Source organism: Numenius arquata, chromosome 17, assembly GCF_964106895.1.
Source record: "Numenius arquata chromosome 17, bNumArq3.hap1.1, whole genome shotgun sequence".
NCBI lineage: Eukaryota > Metazoa > Chordata > Aves > Charadriiformes > Scolopacidae > Numenius > Numenius arquata.
This window is the reverse complement of record NC_133592.1, coordinates 5,073,700-5,092,848: the sequence shown is the minus strand read 5'-3', so window position 1 is coordinate 5,092,848 and position 19,149 is coordinate 5,073,700. Positions and strand designations below refer to the sequence as shown.

The 19,149-nt window shown below is 41.2% G+C and overlaps 1 protein-coding gene across 1 annotated transcript in view; it reads left to right on the top strand.

The window, feature by feature from the left end:
* The window catches only part of ANKFN1 (ankyrin repeat and fibronectin type III domain containing 1), a 65,079-nt gene extending 62,633 nt beyond the window's left edge, over positions 1 to 2,446 (top strand). The window contains exon 19 of the mRNA XM_074160261.1: positions 1,650 to 2,446. Within this exon, the coding sequence (XP_074016362.1) occupies positions 1,650 to 2,446 (797 nt within the window). The remainder of the gene's footprint in view (positions 1 to 1,649) is intronic.
* The last annotated feature ends 16,703 nt before the right edge of the window (positions 2,447 to 19,149 follow it).

Below are 19,149 nucleotides of genomic sequence, written 5' to 3'. Positions count from 1 at the left end.
CCTGTGGTAAAGAACCTTGTTAAAAGCTCTCCAGAAACCTAAGGATGCCTGTGTATTAATTGTGCACACGTTCAGAGTTTTATTAGATTGGTGAGACATGAGTTACGAAGGAAAAGCTACTGGCCCTTTCTTCTCACTCGTGTATCTATCTAACCTTCACCATAGTTTCCAATAATTTGTCCAGAATCTAAGTCAGACTTTTCCATAATCTCCACTTGTCACTTTCTCTAATATTACAGCCATTTTCCTTCCATGCTTTGACTGTTCCTCTGCTTTGGAGCAAGTCTTTCTTATGCTCCTCTTGCTTTGTTTCAGAGCACATTTTAGTGCCAATAGTCCGGTTTGATTAAATAGTCGTTTTCATATACCTCAGTGTTCTTAGTGTTTTAGACAAGCACTTTAAAACACAGAATTACACAAGTAAGTACCCACCTCATTGACCATTATTGCTTCTCTGAACAGCTGGAAAATTAAACTGATGAAAGAAATGGGTCACAGCAAATAAAGATGAAGCAAATGAAACTAACATCTAATTTGCTAGCAGAATAAGGACTTTAGAGAAAAATCTAAACCATCATTCTGCTGAGCTGTCTTTAAGCAACAAGTAAATGAAACAGCAGAAACAAAAGCAACAGATGCCGCATTAAACAACAGCCATGACCATTTTGGTAATAATAATTTGTTTTTTTCAAATTGGCAGTTTTATACAGTTAAGAAAAAAGAATAAATCTACTCTGATTCGATTAGGTTAAAAGAAAAGAAACCCAAAGACAATGGTGCTTTGATTCGCTCCATTACACAGTGCTGTTCTATCTCAGCATCTCTCCCTGAGCTATTTTTTTCCCTGTATTACAGGCCATGAATGCAGAATAATCCTTAGCTCTGGCACCATGTAACCCAGAGCATTATCTTGTCCTGCAGGAGCTTAGTTATTATTGCTGTGCTATATGGTAACTTACCCTCAGTCAAAGCGAATAGTCAGCACTGTATAAAATCGACAGTTTTCCCTTGGACCTAATATAAACTATCCACCACATATGCCACTACGTATTTTGTTATTGATCCTTCAGTAGCCAAAAGACAGCAGTGATTTCAGGCCCAGCGTGAGTTTTGGTCAACAAATTCACTTTTCAGTTAAGTGTGTCTGCTTTGGATTTGAACACACAGAATGTACCTGATGGGCAAAAGGGTACTTTTTGCCATGTCTTGCCTGAGGCCTCTTACACACACGTACAGTTGCACCCTGCTCACAGTCACAGAGCTGTAAATCTGGAGTAATTCAACTGACATCTTTAATAAAAACAGAACGTGGATTAGAGTTGCTTGCTCTCCAAAATCTCCATCTCTATGAAATTTGGTGAAAACAAGAGGAAAGAAAACAGATCCTTTCAAAACTTAATCCCAATTCAAAGTAAAATTCTTCCCTGCACTTAGTTTAATACATGAATCCTTTTTGGTTTTCCTAATTCTACCACCACCTCTCTAACACATCTGTAAATTTTCCCTTACTACTGTCTTTGCTGTCACCTAAGCCCCTGGAGAACTCCACAGAGGAAACATACATTTTTAGAAAAAAAAAAACATAAATGACAGTTAAACAATTTCTCTCCTGTACTTGTCTTCTTAATGTTCATCAGTTCTCTTTGCAGATTCCCAGCCCTGCTCAGATGAAGAAGGCTGCTCTGAAGTATTCCTTCCAACTGACAGTGACTATGACTCCAGTGATGCATTAAGCCCCAGAGAATTAGACCTGATTTACTCCTCCTCACATGACATATCCCAGCAGGCGGGCAGTGGCCTGGGTGGCAGCGCACCTGATGTGCTCCAAGTCCACGACATGAAGCCTTGCCTAACATTGAAAGAAGGCCTGACAGAGTGTGGTGCCTTTCATACTGATGCTGAGTATTGCACAGAGTATATGAACAATCTAACAATGTCAGGACTTACATCGAAAAGCATAGACAAATCCTCTAGCTCCAAGCAGCCATTGAGCTTTTTAGGGAAGAAAAAGCTAGGGAAACATCAACATTACAACTACTTCAGCCGGCATCATCGTTGGCTGCGTGTGCACAGTGAGACACAGTCTGGGTCTCTGTCTGAAGGCGTGTATACTCAGCATCTCATGACATCTTCAGATTTGTCTCAAGAACCTACCTCCAGTGAGCAGTTAAACATTCCCATTGATGGGTCTCGGAGCACTTTCTTACCTCATGCATCCAGCCTTCCAGAAGATGGGAAAGGCACGTCTGAGGAATCGAGGCAGAATGTCCATAGGATACACGTGGAGCCTTATAAAACAACATTTCTGGGTGAAGAGGGCAAGTCTTGGGCAATGAGCACAGAGTCTGTAGAACACAAGGATGTGCACAATGCTATGCAACAGATAATGGGTCCAGATGACCAGTCGGGTTCTGCTGTCTCAGAAGTCTTCAGCAGCACACTTTAACCCCAGACTTCTGCATTGCTTCCCACTGCTCCACAGTGAGATAGGAGGCATTATGCATACAGGGCCATACCTTCAAAACCACTCGCAAAAATCCAGCTCCTGAAAAGGCAACTCATGCCACTCAAAGGAATCCTAATCTTTTGACTTCATCAGCAGATTTCTCGTCTTTCAGGGGTATCTGTCATGATGCAAGCATTATTATTGGCATCTGCAGTTTTGCAGGTAGAGTCATAATAGTCACCATATAACAGAACTGTCTGTGGCTGCAAATCTAGCAATCAGGTTTTGCAGTTCTCTTGATTTCCATGTATCTTGGAGCATGCAAAATATTAAGCATGAGTTGTTCTGCCTGCAAGTTAGCAGAAACTGTAACATCCTTGGTGTCGTCTCGTTAGGACTGTGTCCTAAACTTCTATTAACCTGTTTTCCACCATTTCCTATAAATTTTTCTACTTCTCAGCCTTCTTGAATGGAATTAGGTTGCATAGAACTGAAGTGCTAACTGGTCTAGTAACACAGTTAACCCAGAGTTTCTAGCCACTTACAGAGAAATGAAAATTCTTTCAACATCTAGAAAATGCAGTCAACGCCATCTCTGACTGCTGTCACAGCCTGACATAATGATCACAGTGTTTTTTTGCAGGAGCTTAGATTTCAAATTATATAAGTAGCGAGTTATTTTAAAAGCTTAGGAGGTGAACCTTTGAGGTCAAGAGCAGGCAGAATGAGGCCAAGTTCTGAAGGAATAATCTGCAGGGTCTAAGCGAGACTGAAGCAAAGCCTGGTCTTTTCTTCTGCCCACCCCATGCCCAAAAGAGCACATTTCTTTACATTTCTTTATGTTGGAGGCACTCTCATGCCCCCATTGCAAAGAAATGCCCCTGCTTTTGTCCCTGAATATTCACTGTAAAACTTCAAGGGTATTTGATCACCATGTCTGAAATTTGGATATTCTGGCAATTCAGATTAGGGAAATTTGGGGTGCAGTTTGAATCTAAGATTTTTTGATTTGGGCCACCAATAAATATTAATAAATATTAATATCATAAGGAGAGTAGGAGATGGTGTTTTATCATGTCGTATTTGTCTAAAGGCAGATCACAGTGAGTCATGATTTTGTCCTTTGCAACCAGAATAAGACTTATAGTACTACAGAAGATAATCTCAAAAATGAAATCTATATTAATGAGAACCATAACATTTGAGTCACTAAGAAATGAACTAATGTGGAGAGAAACCCCAGCTGTTGCACAAGCTTTAATTTTTCTTAAACAGTTCTTGAAGTTTAATTTTATGGGCCACATTCCTGCTGGTTAAATTCCCTCACTCCCTGTTTGCGCAGCCTTCTACCTTTCAATTTTTCAGCCTCCAGGTGGATACATTCTAAGGCCTCCAATAAAGGGATTTGAGTTAAATAGTTGAGTTTACAAGTCCTTGAGGTAAAGGTAAGGATTTGGGCCCATGATCTGTGGTCCTTATTAAAATAGCACTTCCATAACCCCAGTGCTATTAAAATCCCTGTGAACTCAATCCATAAATTCAAAAATAAATGTTATTCACTATTTTATGCTTGGTCAGTATGTGGAAGCCAAGAAGAGTCTTTGCAGTGATATAAGGGCAAAAACTTTGTATAGGGGATTTACATTTGTAACTTCTCTTTTTGGGAGAGGGAAGTTAACTTTTTGCACCAAAAATATTCATTCATTACCCGATCCAAAGCTCAGTGAGGATGGAAAGACTTCCATTCACTTCCCCGGGCTTTGAACGAGACCAGCACTGGAAATTCCTGTGGGTGAGAAGATGCGGGGGGGAGCAGAAGTGTCAGTGCCAATTTGCAGCGAGAAGGACATACATTGTGTGGAACTGCATGGGGAAAACCTGACTCACACTCCGTAGCACCAAACAGTGATGTTTTACTGTCACTGAAGGCAGCAGCAGCTTGTTACATTAGATTATGTTCATTAGCAGAAGGCTTTTCACCAGGGAGAGCCAGAACAACGTCATGCTCGTATTCAGAAGTCAAAATAATTTACATTGTTTTCTAGTACACAGCACCTAACCCAGGCTCCCCTAATCTGTTTAGCCTCTAAGCAAAACTGCCATAAAAATGTCTATTAAAGAATAAAAATAACGATATGCTGAGGCCATATGTTTTTGCAGGAAGTGACGAGATAAAACAAGATGTTCCTAAATGAAAGCCACCTTGCTTTGCTTTGGCTCTTCAGGAACAGTGAGGGCAAGAAGTAGCAAAATCTACAGCAGAAGAACAGGTACACGCTGCTGGTGAGGTACTGATGCAAAAATCTGTTCTACTGCTGCTGGACTTTTCCAGAAGTAGTCATGTATCTAATAAAGAGCTGGATTCTTTACTGGTAGAAAGGGTTGACTTCATCATAATCTTCTGTGCTAGGGTGGAATTTGACCCTTGGGAGTGCAAATGCCAGCCACAACCTACCCCATCTTGATTTTAACCTCATTATATGGAAATAGTGTTTATGTGACGGCCAGTGGGGCATGCTTCCTTGATCCTGTGACCTCTGGATTGAGGTTCTTCCACATACTTTAATAGGTGAAGTAGTAATTGATAGTTCTGACTTTAAATACTTTTGGTTATAAAGCACTGAATTCTCTTTTGGTAGAAATATGTGTTCTTTGTTCAAAATTGCTATCTCTACCTATTCAGTGGGTGACTGAGTAAAGCAGCTCCTTAAAAGAACGGCAATGAAGACCCAGAGATAAATAAATAGTAGAAAGTGGTGCCTTTCAAATACTGTCATAATACTTCTGTGGTTCTTTTACACTTCATATGCAACCGTAGAAATTCAGAAGAATCCTACAAAATACAGCACTGTTATCCCCGCTCCATGAAGGCACGAGTGACTCTTCTGAGTAGAGCTTAGGGTAAAGGCTTCTAGTCAGGAATCTAATTAAAATTAGGAACTCAGACCTTTGCTTTAATTACTAGGAAGCCTTTCTGCAGGTTGAGCTAGAGTGCCCCTCCAAGGATTCTTGCGCAGAAACGGGAAATGCTGTGGCTCGGAGCCCACAGCAGATGAGAATTCCATTAGGCAGCAGACAGATCATTCAAATGAGTCTGTACCCGCTTCTGTCAGCTGAAGCTCTGCTCTGAAATGGGTCCTTGGGCTTTGCAAACTTCTGGGTAGCTCCCCTCTTACTCATAGGTCTTGCCACAGAACCTCTATCCTCCGTTTTCCAGGCAGTGTATTTTCACCTGAGCTGAACCCAGTCCCTCCCTATTTCCAGGCATGACTTGGACTGGCCAGAAGAGAATATAGTGCTTTAATATTATGACTGCACAGAAAAAAAAACAAACAACAAACCGTGGACCATATCTCCTATGGTCTGAAACTTTTTACTCTCTGCTGGTAGGAAGCGAGATGTAGGTAAACTGCAAGGTTTACACTCAAAATTCCTTGCATCCGCAAGAAGGCAGTCTGCCCATGGACAGTTTGCCTCAAGAAACCTGTGGCTCAAGCATTTCTTTCCCAGGCCTGTATTATTTTTTGTCTTTGCCTTTAGATTTTAATTAACAATTGGATTTTCTATACAGCAAGAGGACACACAGAGAAATCTATAAATTAGTATTTTTAAATATAGACATTAAAGGGGGAGGGGGAAGATGGAATATTTTATCCTGAACATTTGAGTGTTTTGGACAGAGATGGTGCATCTTTAAATTCTCTATGGTATAAAGAAATGCATTAAGTTGCTGGTCAACTCTTTTAAGGTGTTTAAATGCATGGCTCATGACTGTTATGTAAAATTTCAATACAGCCTTACAAACAACAAGGGTATAGTGTATTTGAAAAAACGGTATATGGCTTGGAAACTTACTCTGAATTTCTCTGAGGTGTTGAACTTTGCCATCAGCAAAAAGTATTTTTAGTAAAGAGGCCTTGAATTTTCAGACAACGGAGATTTCATCAGATTGCGTCTCTGATTTTTCCATTACAGAAAAATATTAAATAGCTAGAAAACTTTATTTGTAAGTATAACTTATCTTTTGATTCCATGAAGTGGAATTCATAAGGCTCAATCATGCCCAGAAGTGAAAGGCAGAGCTGTTGGCCCAGAATATTCTTTGCAAAACCAAGGGCAACGCTCCCCAAGACGGGCTGAGCAATCAGCCCTCTCTTCTGCTACCCGAGCGTCCGCAAAGCCATGAGGGGTGGTTTGGTTGATCTGACTGGGCTTTGGAGCAGCCCCCATGTATTGCTGAAAGCGGCACAGATCCCACCAGCTCAGAGATCATCTCTCCTCCCTGCTGGTGTTTACGAGCCCGTACCCAGCTCACTGTCTCGTACGGGATTTTGGGGGAGAAGTAATAGCCAGGGTAGAATACCTTCCTCAGCCTTTCCGTACCACAGCACCTTGGGCAAGATTTAGCCTTTAAACCAGTCATCCTACAACAGGGCAATGTGTTACTGACCTTGTCTGTCACTAGGCTACACAAAACCTCCTATTTAGCTTGTCAAATATTAAGATGAGATTTTTTTTTTCTGTTTGTTGTTATTTTCATTTTCTTTCTTGGAAAAGCTGTGTCAAATTGATCTAACATTAGAGAAAGTGATTGGTGTAGCACTAATCTACCTTATTACTGTGAACTGTAGTAATTTATTAAGCAGACTTTAAGCTAAACGCACAGACTTTTCATGTTTTACTTTACAGAGAGGTCAGTTTGGGCCCAATCCTGTTGTCCTTGGACCTCGTTCCAGGTTCTTTTGCACCAGTGTAAATCAAGAGTGGCTCCACTGAAGCCGAGTCAGGTACCGGGGTGTACAAATCAGTGTACCTCCACTCGCTCACCCGGCTGCCTCGGAACCAGCCGAGGATCTGGATCAGTGGAGTCAGCATGGAAACACCACATTTACGCTGGTGTAAAAAACGATACACGTACAGAAGGCAAAAGGTTTTTTATCTCCCGGAATATTCCCCTAGAGGTCACAGGGACCGTTGTCGGAGCCCGTCATGCTGCTGTGTTACTGGTTGTACTGGGGGCGAACGCATACTGCATAATATATTGCTACATTTTATAATGGGGACCAAATTTCTTCCCCATATTATGCAAATACGGGAAATGAATGCAGTGGGAGTTCCAGTTATTTCGCTGATAAAAATGAAGACTGTTTAGGGTTATTGGGGACTTGGGGGAGGGGAAAAGGGGTTGTTTGGTTTTTTCCCCTCAGAGAAAAAGTAATTTAAGTGAAATGTGCAAGGCAGTGTTTAATTGCTTCCTGCCTTGTTTGTACATAGCAATTTGGCTGTTTATTGGTTGTCTTTGTTCAGATTTTTATTGTAACTTGTTGCTATATATGCAACCAAGCGTATGTTAAAGTTTAAACTTTGGTACATAATAATGCACAATTTTATGTGCTTTAAAACTTTGTAAATATATAGATGAACAATGTATGCTGTGCTAACTGTGATCTTGGGACTTGACACAACAATATTTTCATGCATATGTACCTGCAAATGGTTTGAAAATAGCAAAATATATATTGAGGATGGCCACGAGCCAAGAGTAAATGAGTGCCGTATGACTCATGCTTCTTTAATAATTCCTGAAAGAGGCATGTATAGTACATAAAATAGATAATAAAAATAATTTTCAAGACTACAAATATTTTTTATAACTTCAGATATTAAATACTATTTTAGAAAAAAGATTGGTTGGTAAAAGAAATCTTAGGTTTATTCAAGTGAATCATTGTCATAAAAATGTTCTTAACATAGGTTTTTTTGTTTGATCTAATATCATAGAAACCTAGCTCTTTTAAGATGTAGAAGACTTGAAGTGCTCTTGCATTCTTACAGCTCCTGTGATCTTTGAAAATTATGTACTTCAAGTCTTCTCCCTCATTAACAAAAAAATGCTAGTGTATACGTTCACATCATCCTAAATACCATGTGTACTTGTGGATAATCTTTAAACTGTGTTTTTCTAAATATGTTCTATCTGACCATCATCAGGTACTCACGTACGTGAGCTTTACAATCCATGGAAATCTGAATGTAATTTGTGTTTTTCTCTGAATTCTTTTGTTTTTATTGGGAAGTGACTTTTTCTAAGGCCAAGCTTTCAAATATGGTCTCCAAATTTTTATTTTGGTCCACATATTCAGAAACCTAAATGAAATAGGCATGGCTTCCAGAGTTTGTGGGTAAAAATAACCTCCCATCAAAGTCAACAGAAACTGAAATTCAATTTATATGAATGTAAATGCTGTAATACAGAAGTGATACCTGGGTAGTCAGATTTGAAGTGGCATCTTTCTAATCTGTGTGTTACAACCGCAGACGTTGCTAGCATACGAGCATCTTTGCAGCAAAGGGAAGAGCATAAAAATCTCGCAGGCTGGCAGAGCCCTCTCCCCCACCCTGGGGGCTGTCGCACGGGCACTTTCCGCTGTGCAGTTCCAGTGACAGCCCCACAGAATCCGCTCCGCGTTTCTGGTGTGAATCCCTGCTCTCGAGCCCTGTTGCAAACACTCCGTGTTGTGGCTATGGATAATCTGCTCATAGTTGAGAAACACCCCAGGTACTACCTACAGAGGGAATTACCTTCTAAAAGAGAAACACGCTCTTCTGTTGTGATTCCTGCGGTTTTCACGTATTTTTGTACACAGAAAAGAAAAGCACGGCAACATTTCTAACAGTATAAAATTGGGTTACTGTATTTAAACAAGAGAAGTAAGAACAACTCTTATTTTGAATGCTGCAGTGAAACTGGAAGGATTCTGCTTTGGGTCACTGTTTACCTTGTTTCAAAGATGGACAGGTTACTAAATGTATTTAACCATCACACTGCCTGAGCCTCTCAACATTTCACGTACTCTTCTCCCTTTTGTACAGATAATGCCATCACTGGAATAACTGACACGCCCAAGGTCACACAGACAGCTTGTGACAGAGCTGGGACATAATTTTCTGGCTACAGATCCTTACAACATCATCAATTATCCATAGCTTGTGCACAAGTATATATGGTAATGTAAATGTTGACAAATGTCTGTATTTCAGCCCTGACAGGCTAACTCATGGCAAGCTTCAGAATAACAGCATCTTACTGGAGTATCTGTGGGTATGTTCACACATGGAAAGTATTTTAACCAAAACACAGCCAAAGAGGAGTTAAGCAGCAGAGCAAAATAGTTCTTAAAAATGTAGGATAAAATGTGACTGTCAGTCACACTGATTCCTTGATTTTTAATTTCAAAACATTAAGACTGTTACCACATTTACTAAGTAAAAAAAAAAAAAACAACAAACCAACAAACAAATGCAAGTAATTAGTCAGGTACGTTAACCTAAGAAATTAACTAGAAGAAACACCACAAGACAACGAAGGATTTTTGTGTGCATGTACTTAAATTACTTTGGTGCATTTTTGCATGTACCATGCAATTTTTAGGGCCTTGTTTTTCGTATGTTTTGCTTGCCCTGAGCTGAGATTTCTTCTTTATTTAAGAAGATACGTAGGTGAACAGTGCAATTCTTACAGACCTTTATAACAAGTCTGCCATGGTTTCTTCAAGGACAGTGCTGTTTTATAACTGCCTCTGTGTTCTACGCTCTTTTACTGAAATGCTTTTAAATCAACTGGAAAGAAGTTAACAAACTCTTATAGGCATGTTTTTGACTTGTTCTTCTGACAGCAAAAGATAACCATTTCGCTGGTCCATTCAAATGTATTAACTTATATAAACTGTCATCTCTCTGAGCAAACTATTAACTTATTTTTTAATTCTGTCCTTAAATAAAAGCTTTGGGTTTGATTTGGGTTTTCTGTTTGTTTTGCAAACACGCAAAAAATCTTTATTAATAAGCTTCGCTGCTTTCTTCCCCAGACTGCTCTTTTCAAACTCTCTTTTCAAATAAACATATGTTCATTTAGGAAAGGGTTATTAAAATGTTTCTATTTTCTTAACAGTTTTTAATTAATAAATATTAATTAGTCCTAATTAATCAGTAGGACTTCTGGCTCCTTACCTGTGTGAATACCAGATCTCATTATTTTGATTTTCCAGTTCAGTTTTATTATAGCAAACACGCAGAAAAACAAACCCAGGTAGAATCCTCCGCTCTGCTGCTCACAAACAAAAAATGGTAAACCGAGAAGCAATTTTTGAACTTTATAAACTAATACTAAAGTCAATTTAAAGACAAAACAGCCTTTTTATACCAGTAAATATAAGTGCTTTGTTTTGGAAATATCAAAATAAAATCACTGAATCTGGTGATATGGTCGTTTTTTTGACTGAATCAATGTGATATTTTCAAAATAAATTATTTTAAAATTTCAACCAGATTTAATTTTTCAGTGGAAAAAAAGGCAATGCCAAAATGTTTTGTCCAGCACTGTTTGTAATCACCTTCTGAAAACCCTGAAGCAAAACATTTCAAGTGTGGATGCCTTCATTAAGTGGTGACAAATAAATCTGAAATAGATGACTGGGTTGAAACACCCTTCTGTAAGAAATGCTGACATCTGCCACTGCTGTTGATTTTAGTGGTACTTGGGACTGCTTTTCATTTCTGAAAATCAGATGCTTTATTTAAACACTTAATATTTAGTCACACATGTACAAGAATGTTGCCCCAGTTCCCCTCACTTGTGATCATTTCTGGACCACAAAAGACTTTTCCACCTGTGTGGAGGTTCTTCACAAGAACCTGCACGGCTTTGCCTTTTTCCATATTACTTCTTTAAATATCTGAAAAAGGAAAATGTTGCTTTTCTTTTTTTTGCTTATCTTCTTTTTTCCTGGAATGGTCACAGAAAGGAGCAAAATCAAACTTGGGCTTGAATAGTTTAATGCCCAATTCTCACGGCTACAGATACTTTGAACCCGGGCCCAGCAGAACAAGGATTTTTTCAAGCTTTCTTCTGGGGCACACTTGCTCCTTTCCCCTTCTGTGCCTTGTGGCTTCGTTCTGATCCCCTGCTCTCTCGTGGCTCCATCCTGATCCCTCTCTTCCTCGAGTCTGAGTCACAAGAGCAATAACCCTGCCTGCTTCGACCAACTCAGTGCCTCAGCTGTTAGGGTAAAGCCCACGCTCCCGAGGGACTCACGTTTGAGTACAACCCCAGGATTGTCAGGGCTCTGGCTGGCAGTGCTGCCGAGGGGACAGTCTAAGGCTCTATTTTAATCTTCTGGAGTCCGGCCAAACACTGGAACGGAGCTGCCAGCACAAGGGGGGCCCTCCTGCTCACTGCGCCTGACCTCCCATCAGGAGAGGTGCTGGTGTGTTCCTTCTCAAACTACTAGGGCTCTTTCATTGCGCCTGACCTCCCATCACGAGTGCTACCAGGGATCCAGCCTCCACTACTGGGGGCTTAACCCTGGCACAGGTCCAGCACACGAGCTACACGCCGCTTGTCTCCAGATGTAGGATGCCCCCAGTGCAAATTCACGTGCCACAGGCTCAGCTGTAGGGGGCTGCTTCAGGTACTTTGTGAAGGCAGCCATGGACTCCTCACCCTTACAGAGGTTTTCAGCTGTTCCTGATCTTTTTATTTGGGAAGATGCGTATAAGCAGCATTTCACACGTGTTGATGGTCCCAGCCTGAATCCGTTCTCCTGCAGCTGAGTCTGCAGTTGGACTGCAGAGACGTGCTCCTGCCTCTTGTGGGTCAGCTCCACAGCCTGTAATTAGGTAAATAAGACACAGCTGGGCCTTGGGGTGGTGAGGAGGAAGCTGCAAACAACTGCGAGGGAGAGAGCATGCTGTACCCCCTCCTAGATGCCCAGAGATGTGAATTTTACAAAGGACCGTTACAGAGGTTTGCAGTTCAGGTAAGCAATGACGGGTTTGCTACTCAGCTGTGTAGATCTCTCTTCAGTACCGGCAGCACACCCAGCAGCCATCTCCTCCAGCCCCACAGCCCTGGTCAGCTCAGACCTCAGCCCCAGCCCTCCCGCGCTCAAAGCGCTGTTCCCCGATGCCAGCCAGCTCCTGAAATACATTTTTACCAGCCTAAGTATGTCCTCATTAACTTCATTAGTTTGTTACTAAACATCGGGTCAGCGGTACACCGTTATGCAGGGTTACACCTCAGCAGCCCTGCTGGGGCTGTGGTGACGGGGCACGCGGAGGCGGGAAAATGCTTTGTCCTGGGACCCTGGTGCCAGCCCCGCACTGAGGCTGACGGCTCCCCTCGCCGCCCGCACGCCACCGTCTGTGCCACCGCAGCAGGCCGGGCAGGGACAGCCTGCCGTCCTCTCCTCCCCTCTCCATCATCTTTCTCCTCACCCCCTTTCCTCTCCCTCTCCCTCCTCTTCTTCCTCTCCTCACCTCACCTCACGCCTGCCCAAAATGGCGACCTGCGGGAGCTGCGCGGCGCCCTCTCCTGGGCAGCCTGAGGTAATGGCGGCTGCCAGGCTTGCCTTGGGGTCCCCTGCGTTTGGTTTTACACCCTAATGTGCTCTGCGGGGTTTGCGGGGCGCGGGAGGGGGGGAATTATCCAAGGACACATAAAGGAGTGGGATGAAAGAAACCCTCCGGTGTTTTCCACAGCGCCTGGGCCCTTTGCTGCGACGTTATAGCAGAGCTGTGCTCCAGACATGGTGCCCACGTTGCTAAAGCATCAGCTAACGCGCAGTGTGGATCGCTTCCTCTATGCCAACCATCGATGGCCGCTGCCACCACCTCTCAGGTATTTATCATTTTCGGGGCTCTGAGGTGATGGAGGCCCCCTGAGGGCAATGGGGGCTGTGACGCAAGTGGGGTGAGCGTTCCTTTGGCTCAGACAGTCATGGCCTGTCTGAACCTCCCAGGCTGCAACCTGCAGCCATCACCACCAGCCTTAAACTCGCTACACAGGGGTCTGCATTGTGCCTTAGAAAACCTGTAAGGGTTTTCAAACCAAAAGAGACTGAAAAGCCCTGCTCTACAGCACTAGGAAACACCTGATGTGCAAAAACATTCAGGCATGGCTCCACGTGGATGAGGTGTTCCAACAACCAGGGGCAGCTCATGTGTCATCTGCGCTGGATGAGCCTCTGGAAGACAGTTTGCACACACATTCTTGGCAAAGTTAAACTCATAAAGATTACTCTGTTTGAGTGATTGCATCACCACAGGTTTCTGAGTGACTCCAAACTCAAGATGCATATTTTAAATCTCCCCTGCTGTTGCTGATAATTTGATCCATATTTACCATATTACTTAGTACTTGCAAATGGTTGGGGTTTTTTTAAGAATGTAAATGTTAATTAAATTAGATAGTCGTAGCCACAGCAGGCCAATCTCATTTTTGACCCTTAATGCCATTGCAGTGTGTGGTTTTAACATTCAGGATGAATTTAGCAATATTTTCTCCCTATGTCAATCGATTGTACTTGAAAAGAGATGGAGCTTTTGCTTCTATCTAAGATCAGATGGTCACTAATTCTGCACTGAGTTTTGTACTGGTATTGGGTGCTAATGGTTTTCAAAGGATGAGGCTAATGAAGCTGTGTTGCTTATTAAAATGTAAATAGGTGATGAATATATACAATTCTGAGCTTATTCAAAGATATATTCTTATATCTGGATCTGTCAAGGCAGGATTTGGGTCAGAATGTAGGTAAAATTAAAGGTGTAATGCAACAAGCTTTTGAAACCATGTTTACTCTGCTGGAGTTTTTATGGTAATATTTTTCCTTAAAGCAAATCCCACAATATCTAAAAAGGGGCAACTCAGAAGAAAATTCTCTCATGCACAGGTCTTCTACATTCTGTAGCAATTGCATCCAGTGTCTAGTATTCCATTGTTAAAGTCGGTTGAATAAAATTGTATTTAAGACAGTGTATCTACCATTCATGAATGATGATAGCTTTTGCTTTGGAGCAAGTATGAAGTAAATGAGATCCATGCTGTTGGGCCTACTAATATGCAAGCTGATGAGAGGTCCCTTGGCTTTGTGACAGCTTTATTATTTCACTTTCAACATGCTCTACATTCTGTGCTAAATCAGTTTACAGCAAATCAATTCAACCAATGCTGAGAAAAAATATTATAGTTTTGGCAATTAATTTTAAAAACAAACTGAAGATTCATTTCAGTGTCTATTGAAGCCATGAAAGCTGGAGAGAATGCAGCTGTACTGAGCATCAGTTATCTGATTACATTCCAAGTAGGCAATAATCTAGTTTTCAGCTTATGTATTAAAAATCTCATTTGAAGTGACAAACTGTCTTTCACTAGTGTTTTTTTTGCTAAATGTCTCCTCTATTTGTGGTTTAACCAATTACTTTAATTCTTTGCCAAACGACCAGATTTACCATATATTAACAGAGGTAGTAGTATTTCATGCTGTTCTGGTAGTCAGACTTCAGAAAGGTTCAGAGGATCAGTAGAGACTTATAAGAATGATTCAGGGATTGGAAAACATACCTTAGAGCAAGATACTTAGGCAACTCTTTCTAGTTCATTTAACTAAGAGGTGACTAAGAGTTATTAGCTCCTGTTCGGTATGTACGTTCACGAGAAGGACAAGGATGCTTCAGATTGTAAAGGTGTCCTGACATCAAAAAGAAACTGCACTGTGAGACCCACCCAGTGTCTTGGTACTGGAGCAGTTTTGAGTAGAAATATGGGGTACAGTTAACTTCTGGAGAAACTTGCTGAAGATTACCTTGCTCTTTGCACTGAACTGCCTCTAAATTCACATTTCTTCTTGGATGTGAAAAAAAAAGTTACTTGCTTCCCAATACCTTTTGTTACGTGAGGAAAAGTAAAAACTGTGACTTATGATGAACTCTAAAAGTATATTTAATATATATGCCATAAGATACATATACCGCAGCATGTATTCCCATGAAAATTTTAGGAGGAGCTGTGCTCTCAAAGTAGTTTGTATTTGGCCCTACGCATGCATTATTCATGTGCACACATAATTTCTGTGAAAGTTGAGGGAAATGAATAAAGATGAAGTCATTAAAAGAAAAGTTAATTCAGGTGGTCACACTTCAGCCCAATTTGTGTGCTCATGGTCTGTTTTGGGTTTTTTTTAAGGCTATGTGAAAAGTTGTAAGAAAAACTGAAGAATTGATTGAACTTTGCCTCTGGAAAATGTCTCTTGAATTGGGGCAGTCTTTAAATTAAAAAATACCTGTTGAATACTGTTTCATACTGCATGGTACAAGATAGCAATTCCCCTCTTTAATGTGAAATTTGTGAAAAGAGAATCAATTGTCCCTATTCCCTTATAACTTCACCATCTACATTTGGTGTACCTATTTTCAGCACAATTTAGCTAGTCTTGCTGGTGTAACAGTTAATGTCTCCCATGCTTTAATTCATACAGGAATTATTTTGGTCTACATTGTTAACTAGTCTAAATAGCCTGCATGTTAGCAGCCACTGAAATGAAGCATAGTTTTAGACTCCATGTGATGTTTAGCAGTTTATTATTAGCTTCATATTTCGTGGACTTTCATAACACACAGTCACTGCCCTTTTGTAATAAAAATCAACAGCTGTGGAAAAAATGGTGCAGTTGGGCTGTACCTATTCCTCTATGGCCTTTCTGTCCCTGTCCTAATCCTCTGAGCCCTGCTGGAGAATGCAAAGAGCCCTGAGCAGTAGTGCACTAATACCTCTGTGCTGCTTAACCAGTTTGGGGAACCAGCAGGTATTCTGATCGGTCGGGTTGTTGTCAGTCAGGAGTGAGTGTTGCACAGAGGGTGACCTTGCCGTAGGTGCAGAGCCCGCTCATGTGTGGGAGCATCTCCTCCAGCTCTTGGTGCTGACTCTGTCCCGATCCATGGCCAGAGAACTTGTCATTCCACTGAGATCTCTGGAAAGGACTTTGGAAAACTATTGGCAGTGTGAGTGATCTTGGCTTAACTCTTCCAGCCTGAGCAAATACACAGCTCTGGCTCTACCCTGGCAAGAAGGCACAGGTTGAAAGTGAAAATCAGCGTACTTTCAAGATTGTTTTGGTGTGAATTGATGGGGGGCAGGCAAAAACACTTGTAGGAGCACTGACACTATGAAATAAATAAATTGGGACTATGTGCATCCAGCTTTACTGGAAATTAAGTTGAGATAGAACTTCCCTTTTTGGAAGAAGTGAAGGATACTGGAAGTTGAATGGCCCCAATAAGATTGTTGGTTCTGGGAGATGAACACAGGTAAGACCTGCCTTTTGGGATGCAGTTTGGCAGGAGTGGGAGTTGACAGAGCTAAGCTGACAGCGAGTGCTTTAAAAATCCTATCCTTGCCCTTTTAGTTCTCTGGGTAGTGCGTTCCCTTGGGCTGTGTGACTGTACACAGCAACACACCTTTAAGTACTTCCGTGCTGGTTTTGAGTATTGGCTCATGCTCTTCTTCAGTTGCCTGTAGGCAGGTTTATGAATTATCTGCTGAGACTTATTTTGCTTATGTGATTTCTCAAAACGTGCTTAAAATTAGAAGATATTTAGTCAGTATCTTTGTCTCTTTAAAGACATTCTGCTGTAATACATTGCTCTTACTATTGGCTTTTGGGTTTCACCGAAACTCGTAAAAGCCTCTTGACCAGCAGATCTGCGATAAAGGTCTGCTTGCCGTAAAGCCCACCCGCCTGCTCACTAACCGTGTGCTGGGTGCCAAGGTGCTCCTTCTCCCCTGTTTCAAGTTCATCAACTGAACTTTGTTGGCAACAGTAAACAGTTAAGTAGCTGAATGCCTATTCAATGAGTGGCCTGCCAAGTTACCAATGCAAGCATATTTTTGTAAAGAAATATGCAGCTCAACTTGTGGTAGCCATTGAGAAGCTGAGCTGCAAAAACATCAACACCACAAGGACACAATATTTTTCTCCTGATTACAACACGCTCATTTATTTTGGAATTCTTATGCCAGCTGAGGACTACAGGGCGGTGACAGTAGAAGAGTTGTCCAGATGCCAAGGAAAAGAGAGAACTGTATATGTACTCCTGTCCCAAAATGGTAGAGGGTAGGGAGAAAGGCTGGGATTTGGAAGAATACATTTCCATAAACTTTATCAAAGGAGTCCGCAGATCACTCCCAGAACAGATACCTGCAATACTTCGAAAAGATGTAAAAAAATCCAGCTGATTGATTGCTAAATTCTCAGGTCTGCTTGTTCACTTTGCAGAGGTATGCAGATTCAGAACAACTTTTCTTTTAAAATTAAGATAAATGATTACCTTTCGAATTAGCTGGGAAAGCCATCACATAATGAGGTACTTGTGGTGGGAGCAATGCCTGCAGTATGTATTCCTAAGGCCTGAGAGATAGTGGGCTCTAACATCTGACTGGGTTGGTCAGGTAGCTATAAAAAAATAAAGAACTAAAACCAAAATCTTTATTAGGTTTATGTGGAAAACTTAAATTGCCATGTCTTTCTATAGTATATGAAGACAGGTTTTTTACCTCTTCATATGTGATAATTTCTGTGTGAAGGCAACCTCTCCAGCCCTCAGCATTATTTATAACTTTTAGATTCACTGGCAGTGACAGCACTGACGTTTTGAAAGAGAGTGTGTTCATCAGAACGTATGGAGCACAGGCTGTATAGCCTAGTGCACAGGCTGTACAGAATTTTTTTCTGGGTCTTATCACAGTATCTGAAATTTTTTAAGCCTTTTTTTTAAAGTCTTTGTTTCTGTTTTATCTGAAAAAAAAAATAATTGAGCATAGGTGCTGAAGCAAAACAGTAGATGGTGTTGTTTCATTGTCCTTCCTCTGTCATACCATTTGTTACCTCAAGGGTTTAATTTATGCTATAAACTTCTGTGGGAGCAGGGATGCCTTTTCCTTACATGTTTGTACAGCATCAAATGTGGTCGGTCCATGTCCAACCTTTTAGGATAATATAAATACCAAATATTTGAAAGGATATGGTTTTTTATCTTCTTGGTATCATCATTGATGTGATGTCATTTTATGGCTGGAGAACCAAGACATAGATGGTCTACAGTCAAAATGTTCGAGTAACCTCTAATTGTGGGTGTGTTTATTCAAGTCACCTAAGAGCTGATATTTCATATCACGACTTTATATGTTCAAAGCACAGTTCCAGTTGGCTTGAATTGCAGCTGTTGTGAGTGCACACCCTGCTATGAATGGAGTCCCAGCAGAGGCTGCATAGCTTAAGCATTGTCGAAAATGAGACATATACATTAAGTGGCCACCTGTGAAAAGTTTTCAGTTGCTTATATGCTGCTGCCCTGGGATTGTTTGGCAAAACACAGAGAGAATTCATTTTTCTGTGATGATGTTCAGTTTCTGCAAGTGTTGCCTTTATCTTCTTGCAATCTTCTGCATCATTCGCTACTTAGCATCTAATTACTGTAACAAATCAGAGAGTCCTGTTTCTGCAACAGTCTCCTTTCATTGTGTATCCATTGTCAGGTGCATGATCAGCGAGCTCCAAAGATGAAAAAGAAAGTCTGCACACTGACTATAGAACGAAATACATAGGGAACAAATGGCTTTTGCTCAAGTAGTGAAAAGCTGTAGCATGAAGTGTGAGAACAATTCAGGGCTGTTTCTCAGACACTAATAGCACATGATAGAATATAGTTTGTTATCAAAAATGTGTTTCCTCCACATGAAGACCCTCCAGCTTCATTCCTTTATATATCACGCTTTTGACTGAAGGTTATTAAAGGTCCTCTATCCCTAGGACTGATATTTGAGAAACAGTGACTATTCAGATAAAATTGTGAGAAGCCCTAAATTTTGT